This window comes from Ipomoea triloba, chromosome 4, assembly GCF_003576645.1.
Source record: "Ipomoea triloba cultivar NCNSP0323 chromosome 4, ASM357664v1".
Classification (NCBI taxonomy): Eukaryota; Viridiplantae; Streptophyta; class Magnoliopsida; order Solanales; family Convolvulaceae; genus Ipomoea; species Ipomoea triloba.
In genome coordinates, this window is record NC_044919.1 from 29,326,379 (window position 1) to 29,342,947 (window position 16,569).

The 16,569-nt window shown below is 32.3% G+C and overlaps 2 protein-coding genes and 1 pseudogene across 2 annotated transcripts; all 3 read right to left on the minus strand.

Moving 5' to 3' along the window:
* Positions 1–669: 669 nt before the first annotated feature.
* Positions 670–6,026, minus strand: LOC116017037 (annotated as a pseudogene).
* Positions 6,027–8,396: 2,370 nt separating this feature from the next.
* LOC116014790 (putative E3 ubiquitin-protein ligase RF298) lies at positions 8,397–15,819 on the minus strand. Its single transcript, XM_031254739.1, has 9 exons — positions 15,718–15,819; positions 15,348–15,621; positions 15,047–15,112; positions 14,883–14,951; positions 14,442–14,486; positions 12,629–12,673; positions 10,531–10,575; positions 10,163–10,213; positions 8,397–9,936 (listed from the first exon to the last, which is right to left on the minus strand). The coding sequence occupies exons 3-9, from the start codon at positions 15,058–15,060 to the stop codon at positions 8,742–8,744; spliced, it is 1,464 nt and encodes a 487-aa protein (XP_031110599.1). The 5' UTR covers positions 15,061–15,112; positions 15,348–15,621; positions 15,718–15,819; the 3' UTR covers positions 8,397–8,741.
* Positions 15,077–16,111, minus strand: LOC116016124 (exosome complex component RRP4 homolog). The gene is made up of 5 exons (XM_031256288.1): positions 15,957–16,111; positions 15,718–15,819; positions 15,498–15,621; positions 15,348–15,437; positions 15,077–15,112 (listed from the first exon to the last, which is right to left on the minus strand). Exons 1-5 carry the CDS (start codon positions 16,109–16,111, stop codon positions 15,077–15,079), a joined length of 507 nt encoding a protein of 168 aa, XP_031112148.1.
* Positions 16,112–16,569: the final 458 nt, after the last annotated feature.

Consider the following 16,569-nt stretch of genomic DNA (forward strand, 5'->3'; position numbering starts at 1 on the left):
CTTTGGAGTAAAATTTCAATAGGTTCCTTCACTTCTATTTTATAACTCAATTTCAAGAGCTGTGAAAATAGAGTATTGAGAGCGTTAATGTGCTCAGTTACTAAAGATGTCTCCAACATCGTGTATAGCTTCCTCTTCAAGAAGACCTTATTGTGCACTGATTTAGCCTCATGCAACTTTATGAGAGTATCGCATATCTCTTTTGGGTACTCTGCCACACTTGACGGAACTTCATCAACAAGTCTCCGATTATTGCTATGCAAGTATCTTTCTTGATAACTACTTTATTCTTATTTTTCACAATGAGAAATTGTTCCTATTCAACTTTTCAATCACATACTTTGATGTTGTAAATGGCAGGGCCGGTCCAAACATTTTATAGGCCTAAAGCGACATTTAAAAAAAAATGTCATATTTCAAGTAATCATTTTTTAACCCTTATTTTCCTTTCGTATTAGAACCATTATCTATAAGCTCTTTAGCGCAGCCAATGCATCCTTTGTTGTTGCAGAGATAACAGCATCTGAAGCATTTGGGAAATAATAATACTTCCCTAAAAAAGAAAAATTTTTACTCTCAAAAAAAAAAAAAAGAAAAATTTTAAAACGATCATGGTCAAAAAGCGCTTCCTAAAAGTGAACTCATAAGGAAGCTACTATCAGACATCAGTGAACAAACCTTGAGCAATTTTTGCAATTTCTTTTGGAAAGCCAGAGGACACAAACTTGTTCTCGGTATCAATAACAAGGAGGGGCATTCCCGCTTTGTATATTTTACCAACTACCTCAAGAATATCATCCTTCACACAATATTTACAGAATGAAACCCAATAATTATTTAAAAATCATGACCCAAGTGCACAAGTAGATTAGACTCATTTAAAATTTATCAGCCATCATGACAAAATGAACAATTAATTTTTAGCAGAGGGTCCGGGTGCATCAGAAGAGGCTGCTGCTTCAGGATATCTTTTTAGTGATATGTTTGCCAGTAATTGCAATGATCATTATGCGTCCAACTTCACCACTCTTCTCTGCATTCATCCCAACTCTAACTGCCTGAACAGGATTACACTTGAACTATGAGACAACTATACTAGAACATACCCCAAGCTATACGGTGGTTAGTATAAGAAGTAATATGCTTGAAAAGCTAAATACTATTTATCAAGTGAGAAAGCAAAAGTTGCTTATGAAAAAAATTCAAAGAATGAAGTTTAACTAAATTTTGAAAAGAAATTCCTTCTATGCAACCACTATAAATTATACAAAGAACAGCACGACAAGCAACACTTACATATACCAATCTAATTCACCTACCGTAGTTAGTCCATGAGCAAGTGGAGAACCCCCCACCCACAGGAAAGTCTCTCAAGACGCTGACGCTTTCTTGCCATTGAGATTGACCTTGAAGGAGGCAACAGAACTTCTGCAGCATCTCCACGAAAAGGAATAATGCAAACCTGTAGACATTTTCACAACATCATATATCATCTCACCGTAATATGGAGTAATACGTAAAGTTTTTTGTGACTCCAAACTAACCTGATCTCTACTTGTATAACTTTCTGCAAGTAGTCTCAATGCTGCTCCCTTGGCATTCTGCATCTTATTTAATGCCATACTTCCATTAGCATCAACTACAGATATCACCTGCAATAAAGAAATTTATGTGAAAAGCAACAAACACCGGGCTAAAGAGCTCTAGAACTTTTTATCACAATATTATTTGGTATAACTACAATTTATTATGAGAGGCAGATTTAACATTATGATTCCATCCCAACAAAATAGACTGCCTACTTCCAACTAATACAGTTTCAGCTTAAGTTTAGTGGATTTCAAATGTGTAAATTTCAAGTAATCAAGATCCAATTGCCAGGTTCAAATATCTTTTCTTTTGACAAATTCTTGCATTCTTTCGTGGTTTGAAAGCTGCTAGTTCTAACCCAAGAAATTTGTAAGCTACTCTGTTATATCAAATACGATTAATATAAATAGTAAGAAGAAAGCTTGAAACTAAAGGTATTAAAACTGAGGCAGGTTGTGCAGAGAAAGAATAATGAGATCTACCAAGGCTCCCGCTTTGCGTGCCATTCTTTTGGCTCTCAATGTCAGTTTTCTCTACAAAGACTTTTCTACTTTTTTGAATGCCCTTCTCTCTACGCAACTTCTGATATGGTGCAGCTGCTCTTAAAGTTGCATCAACAGCTAATCTCTTGACTGGACCCTGCACTGAAGAATCTGACTTGAAATGGTTTTTATCATTGATGGCAGCAAAATAGAACTTTTCAGCTTTCCTAAAAGTTAAAGAACATAAATGAGTGATTTAGGTTTAGATCAGAAATTTTACAACACAAAAGTATAAAATACCGGGGTTTCTCCTTTTAGATATGTGATGGTTCCACATATTCCAGGGAGCCAGATAGTATGTCCAGAAAATACTACTCCCACTATTCAGTTTTATGTAAAATATTGACTGGTTTGGAGTTCAAGAACAAGCGTGAATGAAGTTATTTTTTAGGAAAATTAATGGTAAAATTTAAATTGCGTAGAGACATCACACCACCCCAAATTAATGGTAAAACTTGATTTGTTCAGTGTTGATATGAACTTTGATATGATTTTAATTCTTGAGACTAGTACTCTGTAATAGTGTAGAGACTACTGCCTAAACTGTACCACCAATTTGAGTAATTAAAAAAAAAATCTGGAATGGATGTAATAAGAAGTAGAAGTGTCATGACATATTGCAACAATTCAAACATGGATAACTCAGAAAATACCTAACACAGCTTACAACTTTCTTCAGGTCATCAACATCAGCTTACAACAAGAGCAGCTAAGCATTTGGCAACACGAGCAGCATACATTTCAGCTCTATGCCCCTGTAATTCCAAAATGGATGTCAGTCAATTGCATTAGGACTTAAGATTTAAGAAACAGCCATATTGTAGAGAAATTTAGTAGCAAGATATAAAAATTTCTTCCATGAAATAAATGTGAAAATTTTATTTTAGATGGTTCTGGATGATTTTCTTATCTTGTTGTAAGCTACAGCCTTATCAAATGAACAATGCGATAAGTCATCTTAGGTAAGTATCATAGTTTTCGGCAAAACAACTTGATATCAATGCCATTAAGCTATTCTTTTGTAGTGTGGACTGTGGAATACATTTATTTATTCAACTTGATACAATTTATCATCTTATGAGTTAAAAAAATGTTATCAAGACAGCTTATAGTTATGACATGGAAAGTCTCAGTCAAATACCAGTCTCGAGCATTCCAAATGGAAAACTAGTGGAGATTTTTGGCATGTACCTGGCAACCACCACGGATAGCTTCCATAACCAAGTATTTTAGCTGATCTCGACCAAAACATCCTTTGGATACTCCCTGGCCAAAATTATCTTCAAAGGATGAAGTCAGACTTAGTTGTTATGCCAATAACAGAAGTTAGTGTGTGGAAATAGAACGTGCAATGAGAAATTGTTGCAATTTTTACAAGGAAAAATCTTTTCAATTAAGTCAATTGAAGTATCTTGTTAACTAAGGATTATTTCGTATAGAGGAACCTCAGACATGTTATTATGGGACTAAATAGAGGACAAAACTTAGCATTGTTAACTAATGTAATCAGTATAGCTAGCACTAATAAGATTTTCAAACGTGCTGATTTAGGATAGAACTTCAATGTTTAATGGGCTTTGAAGGTGAGATGATTAATTTAATATCTTCATCTCATGGAGTCATGGCTAGCTAATCATCCTTCTACAAATAACAAATTAGACATTATGCCTATGGATTTCAAATCAACAAATGGTTACTGCCATCTTTGAACAAATCTATATCCTAATCTACAGGTAATGAACCTGATCATTTCTACATTATGTCAGCACATGCTCACCACCTTCCAACTAAAATATGAGCCTCACCCTTTTCTAGTTCTAAGTTCTAACCGATTTTTGTGAAGACTATTTTCCATGCCCAACCAATGCAAGCACGGTAGTAGAATAGTTGTCTAAACCATCTAGATTTTTCTTTTTGACAAACATGTGTTTTTGCATAATAAGCTTCTTCATCCATCATTCTAAGAGCTTCATTATCTGAAGACTAATTTCAAAGCACCAATTCCACCAAATAATGCAATCACTTGAGTAGAATAGTCATCTAAATCATCTGAATCTTTCTTTTTTTGACAAATGGTACCTGTGTTTTAGCAAAATCTATTTCTTCATCCACCATTTTAAGAACTTCATCACTGCACTCCTGAGACTGCGCTGCTATGTCTACTGCTGCAAAACGGTTTTCAAAACTCATTGGAAGATCTTCACTGCAAAAGGATTGTATTATTGTTAAATTGAGTAGACTCAAAGCTCTCAGATGCAGGATTCAGAAGAGTTGGCCCACCCTGATAAACTAATATGAGGATGAAAATCACAATACACCTTGAGGATTTGAAGTTCGACCAAATGTTCTATAGCTAAAAAGATATATGCATGAGAATAAAATAGTAAGTATGTGTAGTTGCTGAGTTATTAGTAGAATATATTTATAGGAGTACTGGAATTGTTTATATAGGTAAATCAAATGGTATCAGAATTCAGAAGGTGTACCTCAAATTTATTGCAATGCGGTCCAATAGATGTTCACGGACAGCACCTTCTTCAGGGTTATATGTAGTTATTAGCAATGGTTTGCATGGATGCCTAAAGCTTATACCCTCTCTTTCTACAATATTAACTCCCTCTGTCAACACATTCAGTAAATTGCTAATGCCCTCATCCAGCAGATTAATCTCATCAACATACAAAACTCCTCAATGAGCTTCTGCCAGAAGGCCAGGTTGAAAAACAGTGGTTCCAGATTTCACAGACTCCTCAACATCAACTGAACCAATCAGTCTATCTTCAGTTACACCAAGGGGAATCTGCAAGACAGGTTCAACTTTAGAAACACTCAACAGCAACAATAGAAAAGAGCAATAATATGACTAACTCATAAACAAGATTTCTATAAATAAGATACCTGAACAAAAGGAGATTTGTTAATTATCTCTGTTTCAATATTACCAGTGGAGTCATACTCTACTCTATCAGCAAGTCCATCTTCCCACCTTCAAGGAACTGATTGCATTTACTATTTTGAAGCAAACAAAACTGAAAATCTGAAATCCAAATGAAATAAAAGGTACATAGAGAGAAAATGCAAATATTGACTTAAAATGATGTTGTGTAGAGCGAAGTCATTCAAACACATGAAGGAGCTATAAGCAAGAAAAATGTTTCAACTCAAAGAGTTCATGTAATTTTCCAGTTAATGTCAAAAGAGTTTTTTGTTCTACTATCACTCTAAGGGCACTATAAAACTTCAGTTAGCAATAGCCCTATTATGGACAAAAGGAACTTGGAGCTGTGGCATAGTAGTTGGCAGGAAAACATCGATTTAAATGTTAGTATAACCCTAATACTTCAACTCAGTTTCTTACAAACCCTAGCTAATTAACAACTAGGGCATTAAGATGAAAGATACTCATCAATCAGAATCAGGAGAAATGAATCAAATACCCAAAACCTAATCTTTCAGATTGAAGAAAAAACGAATTAATTCAGAAAATTCTTTTGAAGCCTTAACTGAATCAAATATTAACGGCAAACAAAATTGAATACTGGAACAGATGATCAGATGCAATTCAAGATCAGATGATCAGATGCAATTCAAGTGGAATGAAGATGCATACACAAAATACAGATAAGGGCAGAAGGACCTTTTGAGAATGGATTGGGTATCGACGGACTTAGCAGATGTCACCGTCCGCCTCGTCAGCGGCATCGCCGGAAAGCTGCTAGGGCATTAAGATGAAAGATATTCATATCAAATACCCAAAACCTAATCTTTCAGATTGAAGAAAAAGAACGAATTAATTCAAGAAAATTCGTTTGAAGCCCTAACTGAATCAAATATTGACGGCAAACAAAATTGAATACTAGACCAGATGATCAGATGCAATTCAAGTGGAATGAAGATGCATACATAAAGAGAAATCATTACCGTTATGCGCAGTGGTCAGTATTTAACGCTGGCGATTTTGCGGCGCTTCACAAAAATTCAAAATCTTTTGAACGTTATAGGCTGCAACAGCTAGTAAAACTTTTCGACCTTAACAAAATATGACGGTCTTATTTATGAGTTTTTTTTTTTTGAACAAAGTCTTATTCATGAGTTAGATTTTTTATAATTTCACTCTTTTTCTTAGTACTATAATTTTCTTAATAAATAATCTTTCAACACCCAATAAAAATAATAAAAGTATTATATTTTACCTTATAAGTATTACATTTTCTTTTAAAATAATAATCAATCAATTTATCTATTAGTTGCATTACACTTTTTTCTCATAATTAAGTAACTATTCAAGCCCTAAAATTACATTTTAATTTAAAAGCATTACATATTTTTTAAAAGTATCACGCTTTTCTTTATAAGTAATACACAATTTATTCTTGATCATGAGTTCAAACTTCGAACATTACTAGTAGAAGGTCATAAATAGTATAATATAAAAATAAATATAATATGTAAACATATAAAAGAAAGAATTATAAACACAACATGGTATAATTCAAACCACAGATATTTAAATCTAGCTCACATGAATTAATTTTTTTGGATAATTGTAAGTGGTGGATCGTGATATGTCAATTTTTTGAGCAATAGTAAGTGATAGATTTTAAAATTTATACATGTCACATATTTGAATTGAGTGTATATATACATAAACACACACCATCCATATAAATTTTTGTCCGCCCAATATTTGAACTATTAATTTTAATTTTGGACGAATGAAGTTTATTTAAAATTTTGATGAATATATATTTATATACCTTAAAATTTTTGAACAATTAAGTTATTATGTTATAATGTATATTATATTAATTTTTATTATGTATTTTAAACTTTAATTTTTTTATATTTATAAAATTTTATTAAGATGAAAAATAGTTTGTATTTGTACTCTAGAAAGTGATGCAAAATTTTAAAATATACGCTCGCTCTTAGGTGGGGCCAGGGTGAGTTGCGAATTACAATAATAACAAATGGAATTTAACTTATATTTGGTTTTATTATGGATCTTGAACTTTAATTTGTGTATTTTATTATATATTATTTAATTATTTAGTTAGTATTCACACTCAAGGGAACAGATCCAAATTTCTTAAATGTACACCCACTCCGATATGACATTAGGATGTGTTGTGAAATTACAAGAATTGAACATATTTTGAATACAATCAGTTAATCTCAAACTACTCTTATTCAAGTCATCCTCATATTACATATCATAAAGCTTAAAAAAAAAAAAAAAAAATTTGCTCGACATTTAATGTGTAGTAAATTCCAAGTAGTTTATACACTTTACTCTTTCCACAATGTCAACGGTGGTAATGAAAACATACATTTTAATATTGAACGACTTGGAAAACAATAAATAAGGGGAAAATTGTAATTTATACCCCTCCATAATATGCCAATTACAATGTTACCCCTGAATTATTAGTAGTGTAAATGTTACCTCTCAATTTTCAAAATGGTACATATATTGCCCTCACGTAGTGTAAATGTTGTCTCTCAATTTATAAAATGGTACATATATTGCCTCTCCCATATAGTACGGGAGGGGCAATGTATGTACCGTTTTAAAAATTGAGAGGCAACATTTACACCACTAATAATTCAAGGGCGACATTGATAATTGACATATTATGGAGGGGTATAAATTACAATTTTTTCTTAAATAAGATTACATCCAAAACTAATTATTACATGTACATTAAATGTAAACGTAATAATTACATACTTTACACTTCTAAATGTGACAATTTGATAATAAATTTGGCACCGAGTCAACTATTACTACCAAACTAATTATTACATATACGTTACAACTTATAGAAATGAAAGCACATTTTGCATTGTATTCCCTCGAGTCCCTCACACAATATTTTTCTATTATGATTTATCTCACTTTTGTGGTTTGCCGGCCAATACACATGAGGGAGGGTGCATGCATATCTTTAAGTAGTGGTTGTGATTATATTTTTCATCGTTGTCCAAAAAAAAATACTACTTATCTCAGAAATAACAGAGATTTATTTATTTTATATTATTTGTGTTTTTATTAAGAAGAAAAAATATTTGTATTCGCGCACTCAATGAAAATAGTTGCAAAATTTTAAAATGTACACTAACTTCAAGGTAGGGTCAGGGTGGGTGAATTAATGTTACAAAATCAATTTAAAATGTACATTAATTTTGAGGTGGGCCAATGTGACTATGTGAGTTGTGAAATTGCAAGAATGACAAATTTAATTTAATTTATATTAAATAAGATTGCATCCATAAAACTAATTATTACATGTACATTAAATGTAAATGTAATACTTGCATACGTTACACTTCTAAATGTATGAGATTGGCAATACATTTGTCACTGAATTAACTATTACTACCAAACTAATTATTACTTGAATGTTACAACTTATAAAGATGAAAATACAATATTATATTTCACATTGTCTTCCTCGAGTCCACCTAAAGTTTTTCTAATGTAATTTATATTTCTTGTGTGGTTTGCGGGTGAGTAGTTAGTACACATGAGTGAAGATGCATATCTTCAAATAATGTTTCTTAGTTTTCAACCATTGAACTAGAACTCTTGCATGCCATCAACCCAGCTTAGGTTCTTGTTGTCATGGCTTTGGGGTTCGACAAGTAGGACACCTTCATTCCTTTCCTTTGGTGAAGCTCATTGCACTCTTCGCAAAGAGCCAGATGAGCTGCCTGCCCAACTCTCACGCTCGTCCAATCACTCCATCCCTGCAACTCTCTCTCCAGCTGTTCCTTGCGCTGTGTTAGAGCCGCTATCACTTCATCTTTCTCCGTTTTAGGGGTTTCAGTAGCTTTCTTTGCTGGGATATCGATGCTCCTTTGGGTTTTCATTGTCACCTTCCTCGAGCTTCCAGGGACGTTCCTGGGGGCTTTCCCAGTTGCCTTTATTCCCCGTTTGGCTCCTTTGAATTCTGGAACGATGGTGGTAGTAGCAGGCACATCATACACAGTAGTTTCACCTCTACTGTTCTTCTTCATCTCTGCCATCCCCTTTGGATTCCCTGTGCTGGTGGAGCTTTTCAGCTGGCTAAAATGGTCCACAGACTGCCCTTCCGAGGCTGCTTGTATCAGGTTGAGATCGAATAACAACAGTAGCCACATTGCATCACCCACACTCAGATATGGCTTCACTTGTTTCAGCACATTCACCATCTCCACCAACGCATAATTCGCCAAGTTTTCCACACTCTCAAATATGTAGCGCTCAGAGGGATCAATTTCAAACTCCTTCTTAGCCAGAAACGCCATGGCAGCCGCTACAATGTTTGAAGTGATATCACTGTTCCCGATGTAAAACCCGCTTGTCAGCACAGCCCATTCTGCCTGCTCCATACTGTAACCATTTGCAGCAATCTTCTTGATTGCTGTCTGGAAAGAACCCCTCAAATTGTGAATTAGAGGTTCTTCAAGCTGGAGTGCCAGGGGGTCATACCATTCCGGGAATTCTTTTCTTTCTTCTTCTTCTTCTTTCCCCTCCTTCACAGTAGACTCTTCAGACGATCTCTCCTTCCATGCCTTGACCTCAAGCATTTGTTTGTGGAGCGATTCTGCTAACGTTTCATACGACTGCAAATCCAACTCAGGTAGAACTGGGATGTCGTCCTTGGAAGTCTTTATCATCTTCCCCTTGCCTTTATCGCCATCGCTGTTGTCTTCCATCACCATCTTTCCCTTGCCCTTGTCGCCTTTGCTGTTGCCTTCACCGGCTCCTCCTGCTACATTTGGGTTAACCATTTTTGCTGGGAAATAACTCTTTAGCTGCCTGCAACTCTCAATACAACATCGTACCAAATTGTAAGATACACATACATGAAATACAAAAACATAAAGATTAGAAAAATTAGATGCATGTTTACTCTTACCCTAAATAAATAAATAAGTAAAAATAAAAATTCTCATTTCCATTGATGAGCAAAGAAAGAGGTGTAACATAAGATCCATAGAGTAGACATTCACTAAATTTTAAAAGATAGAGAAAATCATAATACCTTTGAGTTTTACTGCAAATGTAGAACAGAAAAGAACTAGTCCTTACTCCTCTGCAACAAAATCACCAGTACGAATCAGCAAGCAAATTCAAGATGAAAAACAAAACAAAGCAAAAAAAAAAAAAAAAAAAAAAAAAAAAAAANAACAAAACAAAGCAAAAAAAAAAAAAAAAAAAAACAGAAAAAAATTATAGAGAAACAGAAAGACTAGAAAATATTATATCTTTACACTTAAAACAATTTTTTTTTAAAACTCTCTTTTTCTACGGATAAACAAAAAAAGAGGCGTGACTTAAGGTCTAATTCTAATAGATCAGAGCAAGAATTTGCCGAGTTTTAAAAGAAACACAAGGAGAAAACCAGCATACCTTAGGGTTTTATTGCAAGTGCAGAAACAAAAGTAGTCCTCCGATCTGCAACAAAATTGCCAGAACAGTCAGCAAGTAAATNCAAAATCAAATTAATTACTAGACCAACTAAAAACATCAAAGCAACAAAGAGGAAAATGAAAATTAGGCTGGAAAAATACTACAAGGAATCAAAGGCTGGAAGAGTATTCCTAGAATCTCACACCAAGCAAAATGAAGAACAATAAAAAATCAATGGAATAAATTAGAGCAAAAACTAGAAAAAGTTCAATCTCAAATGAAAATGAGAACTCACAAAAACACCGTTTAAGCAAATAATAGCATGCAACAAGGTTGTCTCTCCTCTAAGTTCACTCGCTCAATTCCGTTTGTGCTCTGGTGAACAATTAAGTTTTTTGCAAGGCGCTATATATATAAGAAGTCAATAGCGAGATGAAGTGCAGCTTGTGTGATTTTTTGTTCGGTGGCACTTAGAAACGGTTTGACGTTACATTTCAATTCACATGTTAAGTTGTTCGGTGGCACTTAGAAACGGTTTGACGTTACATTTCAATTCACTTTTTAATTACTTATTTGAGTTTCTATTTTACTATATCCGGAGGTAACTAAATAAAAATTTAAGGAAAGTCTATTATGCAAATAGCGGCTATATCTTTTACACTTAATACAATCTTGTATATGGCATTGTCTTTTCCCTACAATATTTCACCTTAATTTTTTTCCAAAGATTTATACAGAGAAATAGGATATATTTTCCTATTTATAAGTTTAAGATAAGAATTAATAGGAAACTAATTAATGTATTCAAATGAATTTAATTTGGAATATACCAACGAAAATATGCAGCAATTATTAAAAGAAACACCATATGTGTATGTATGTGTGTGTATATACACACACACACACACACAAAGATTATTTACTATAAAAATTAAATTATAAATAATTTAAATTAATTTTTGTTAATTGAATCAAACACAAATTGAACAAATGAGGTATGTTTAATTTAAAGCATACTCTTATTGACGTTAAATAATGAAATCTAAGTAATATTAGTTTGATATAATTTTTTTTAAAGTGCAATGTTACATTCTATTTTATAAATATGAAAGATTACACATATACAATTATATTCAACAGCAAATTATTTTGTGGACCCGGGTCCACCTTGCAATGTAGACCCAGGTCCAAAATACACAATTTACATACTGAATGTTCACAATTTATATACTGATTATTCACAATTTGAATTGTGAAAATTATATTCAATATGTAAATTGTGAACATTCAGTATGTAAATTGTGCGGGTCCATAGTACAACTATTGATGATAATCAACTATGTTTAGTAAAATATTTAATTATATTATTAATAAATACATAATCATAATTAAAATCAACCTGATAATTATTAATTAATAAATGACGACTCTGTTTAGTAAAATCTTTAAATATATTATCAATAAATCAACAATCATAATTAAAAATTAATTGATAATTGTTAAATGACAATTTTGTTTAGTAAAATATTTAATTATATTATGAATAAATCAATGATCATTATTAAAATTCATTGATAATTTTTAAATTACAATTCTATTTAGTAAAATATTTAATTATATTATTAACAAATCAACAATTATAATTAAAATCAATTGATAATTATTAAATGAAGACTCTATTTAGTAAAATATTTAATTATATTATAAACAAATTCACAATCACAATTAAAATCATACTCCTGCTCTCTCTTAGGTGGGGCCAAGGTGAGTTGCAAATTACAATAATAACAAATGAAATTTAACTTATATTTGGTTTTATTATGGATCTTGAACTTTAATTTGTGTATTTTATTATATATTATTTAATTATTTAGTTAGTATTCACACTCAAGGGAGTGGATACAAATTTCTTAAATATACACCCACTCCGATGTGACATTAGGACTTGTACGTGAAATTACAAGAATTAAAAAATTAAAAAAAAAAAAAACCTCACTTTTACGGATAAACAATTAAAGAGGTGTGACATAAGATCTAATTCTAATAGAGCAAGAATTTACGAAATTTTGAAGGAAACACAAAGAGAAAACAAACATACCTTAAGGTTTTATTGCAAGTGCAGAAACAAAAGTAGTCCTCCGAGCTGCAACAAAATTGCCAAAACAATTAGCAAGTAAGTTCAAGAAGAAAAACAAAGGTTATAGAAAATGGGAAATAATGGATAAATCAAAATCAAATCAATTACTAGACCAACTAAAAACATCAAAGTAACAAAGAGGGAAATGAAATTATGCTGGAAAAAGACTACAAGGAATCAAGGGTTGGAAGAGTACTCCTAGAATCTCTCACCAAGCGAAATGAAGAACAACCAAACATCAATGGAATAAATCAGAGCAAAAACTAGAAAAAGTTCAATCTCAAATGAAATTGAAAACTCACAAAAACACCGTTTAGACAAATATACAAATAGTAGCAACAAGGTTGTCTCTCCTATAAGTTCAATCGCACAATTCCGATCTGGTGAAGAATGAAGTTTGAGCAAGGCACGCTATATATAAGAAGTCAATGGCGAGATGAAGTGATGCTTGCTTGCGTGATTTTTTGTTCGGTGGTACTTTGAAACGGTTTGACATTACGTTAAGTTTCAATTCACTTTTTAATTTATTCGGTGGCACTTAGAAACGGTTTGACGTTACATTCCAATTCACTTTTTAATTACTTATTTGAGTTTCTATTTTACTATATCCGGAGGTAACTAAATAAAAATTTAAGGAAAGTCTATTATGCAAATAGCGGCTATATCTTTTACACTTAATACAATCTTGTACTCCGTATATGGCATTGTTTTTTCCTTACAATATTTCACCTTAATTTTTTTCCAAAGATTTATACAGAGAAATAGGATATATTTTCCTATTTATAAGTTTAAGATAAGAATTAATAGGAAACTAATTAATATATTCAAATGAATTTAATTTGGAATATACCAACGAAAATATGCAGCAATTATTAAAAGAAACACCATATGTGTATGTATGTGTGTGTATACACACACACACACACACAAAGATTATTTACTATAAAAATTAAATTATAAATAATTTGAATTAATTTTTGTTAATTGAATCAAACACAAATTGAACAAATGAGGTAAGTTTAATTTAAAGCATACTCTTATTGACGTTAAATAATGAAATCTAAGTAATATTAGTTTGATATAATTTTTTTAAAAGTGTAATGTTACATTCTATTTACTAAATTTACAAGATTCCACATATACAACTAGTCAACTATAATCAACTATGTATAGTAAAATATTTAATTATGTTATTAATAAATACATAATCATAATTCAAATCAACTGATAATTAATAAATGACGACCCTGTTTAGTAAAATCTTTAATTATATTATTAATAAATAAACAATCATAATTAAAATTAATTGATAAATGTTGAATGACAACTTTATTTAGTAAAATATTTAATTATATTATGGATACATCAATGATCAATGATTATTATTAAAATCGATTGATAATTTTTAAATGACAATTGTAATTAGTAAAATATTTAATTATATTATTATTAAATTAACGATTATAATTAAAATCAATTGATAACTATAATTGATGACTCTATACTATTTAATAGAATAATGACGACTCTAATTATTTAATTATATTATTAATAAACCCACAATTATAAACCAAATCAATTGATAATTATTAAATGGAGACTCTATTTAGTAAAATATTTAATTATACTATAAACAAATTCACAATCTCAATTAAAAACTCTTATTTCTATTTTCTACGGATAAACAAAAAAAGAGGTGTGATATTAGGTCAAATTTTAATAAAGTAAGAATTTACAGAGTTTTAAAAGAAACACAAGAAGAAAACTAGCATACCTTAGGGTTTTATTGCAAGTGCAGAAACAAAAGTAGTCCTCTGATCTGCAACAAAATTGCCAGAACAATCAACAAGTAAATTCATGATGAAAAACATAGATTATAGAAAATGGGAAATGGATAAATCAAAATCAAATTAATTACTAGACCAACACTAAAAATATCAAAGCAAAAAATAGGAAAATGAAAATTAGGCGGGAAAAAGACTACAAGGAATAAAGGCATTGCAGCCAAGTATCAAGTCAATTTGATACTGATCTAGGTGATGGAAATGTTGTTTCCGCTTCTTCACTAGATAAGGAGAAACTATGAGCAGCTGACCCCTTTCGAGCTGTATCCAAACAGCATATTTAGTACAAGGAAGGGGAGGGAGGGGAGAGGTGGGTGGGGGGGAGGTTGCTATTATAGCTTATTTAGTGCAATCAATTTCCACAAGCAAACCTTTCCATAATTCTGGCTTCTAACTTGCAGGTGCAGACTACCATCATGCTGGAAACCACGAACTTCAGCCTGAACATCTCTCCAAGTTTATAAGAAAAACGAAAAATGGAGATCAAATAACTTGGAAATTATCCTAGCTCCTAGAAGGAAGTGAGTGTCCTTACACAAACAACATCATTCTCCTCAAATATACTTCACATGTTTAGTTCATCAACTGCAGTTCGTCGCCTCTGGAAATTAAAAAGAACATATTTGGAACAAAATGACATATCTGTATTTCATCTTTCCCACAATCAAATGATTCAAATCTAAAATTAAGACTGTGTCATCCTAGATAGAATTATGAAACATGCAGATTTTGTTTAAAGGTTAAAATAAGAAAGCTCTATATTTTATGCCACAAAATTCAATAATGAAAAGGCACATCACACGAAACCAAACTGCAGTGAGGATACGTATAAATACCTGAATGCCATCTGGCAAATTCATAGATGAAAGCATCAATACAGCATCTTGGCTAAAGTTTATCTCCAATCTCCATTGCTTTGGATCAACCTTGTATTGAAAACAGAGATCGAGAAAATTCAACTACACAACTGCAATATATAATGTTACCTTTGCATTTACTATAGCACCTATAACCCAATAAAGCAGACATGTGAGAATGGATTCTAATGGAAAATGCCCAATAACCTCAATCACTCGACCCACAATGATATCACCTACTTCTGGCTTGTACCTGCAATTACAATCATCAAGACTCAACATTACCTTTTCAACTCATACTGCAAATCGTGAATCAAATACAGTTACTCTCATTTTTAGCAACACTAACCTGGCTCTCAAAGATCTCACGTAAACAAGCTTGTTAACCCGTTCAACAACTCCACATAGAGTTGCCACAACACGGCCATCCATCTCTGCCGTCCCATGTCCCCTTCACACAACAAGCAATTTTACAATATACAAACTAATTTGTCAAATGCCATTCAGTAAGTTTTCAATAAACACTTGCCCATATGTGAATGGAAACATACATATATACACACAAGATCAGATTTTTCATATACGTACTTGAGGACACCGTCTTCATGGTCGACGGGAATGACGTCGGCGACGGTGACGGAGGCATTGGAGTTGGTTTTTGAGGAGAACGACTCCAACAGTTCCAGTGCTCTTTCCAACCTAATTTTCTGCGTTTTGTTCAACGAAATCTGTAGACCTCTCATCGACTCATCTCTGCCGCTATATTTGCGTATTTGTGTGGGAAAAAAAGGAGGGAGACAGTAACCTAACAGATTTTAGGGCTATAGCATTGAATGAAAGTAAAGAACACAGTCAAGAAGTGCATTGAAAGTAAAATAACAGGTGAGGTGGTCACTGGTGAATGTGATTTGCAGTCTACGACGGCCGACGGTGATTCGGGGCGGAGGAGTACACAATTCGGGTTTCAGGTTTCTTTTCCTACTTCCATTTTAGGGGAATAATAATAATAGGAGTTAATTTCATTTTGGGTCCTAAATTTATAGGGGGTAATCTATTTTTAGTCTTTCATTTTCAAAACATCTCTTTTTGGTCTAGTATTATTGCGACATGAACATTTTTGGTCCCCTGTCAACAAAATCGTTGAAATGTCGACATTTTGATTTTTTTTTATATAAAGTGAGTTGACCCGATATGCTTTTAT

What these genes read in the sequence shown, in the direction of transcription:
- LOC116014790 (XM_031254739.1), bottom strand. An exon ending in ACTTGCAATAAAACCCTAAG is followed by an intron (nt 12,674 to 14,441) that starts GTATGCTAGTTT and finishes ATTTTGTTGCAG; the next exon opens with CTCGGAGGACTACTTTTGTT. An exon ending in ACTTGCAATAAAACCTTAAG is followed by an intron (nt 10,576 to 12,628) that starts GTATGTTTGTTT and finishes ATTTTGTTGCAG; the next exon opens with ATCGGAGGACTACTTTTGTT.
- LOC116016124 (XM_031256288.1), bottom strand. Translation starts at nt 16,111, where the DNA reads ATGAGAGGTCTACAGATTTCGTTGAACAAAACGCAGAAAATTAGGTTG. An exon ending in GTGAGATCTTTGAGAGCCAG is followed by an intron (nt 15,622 to 15,717) that starts GTTAGTGTTGCT and finishes TTGTAATTGCAG; the next exon opens with GTACAAGCCAGAAGTAGGTG. An exon ending in GTGCTATAGTAAATGCAAAG is followed by an intron (nt 15,438 to 15,497) that starts GTAACATTATAT and finishes TTTCAATACAAG; the next exon opens with GTTGATCCAAAGCAATGGAG.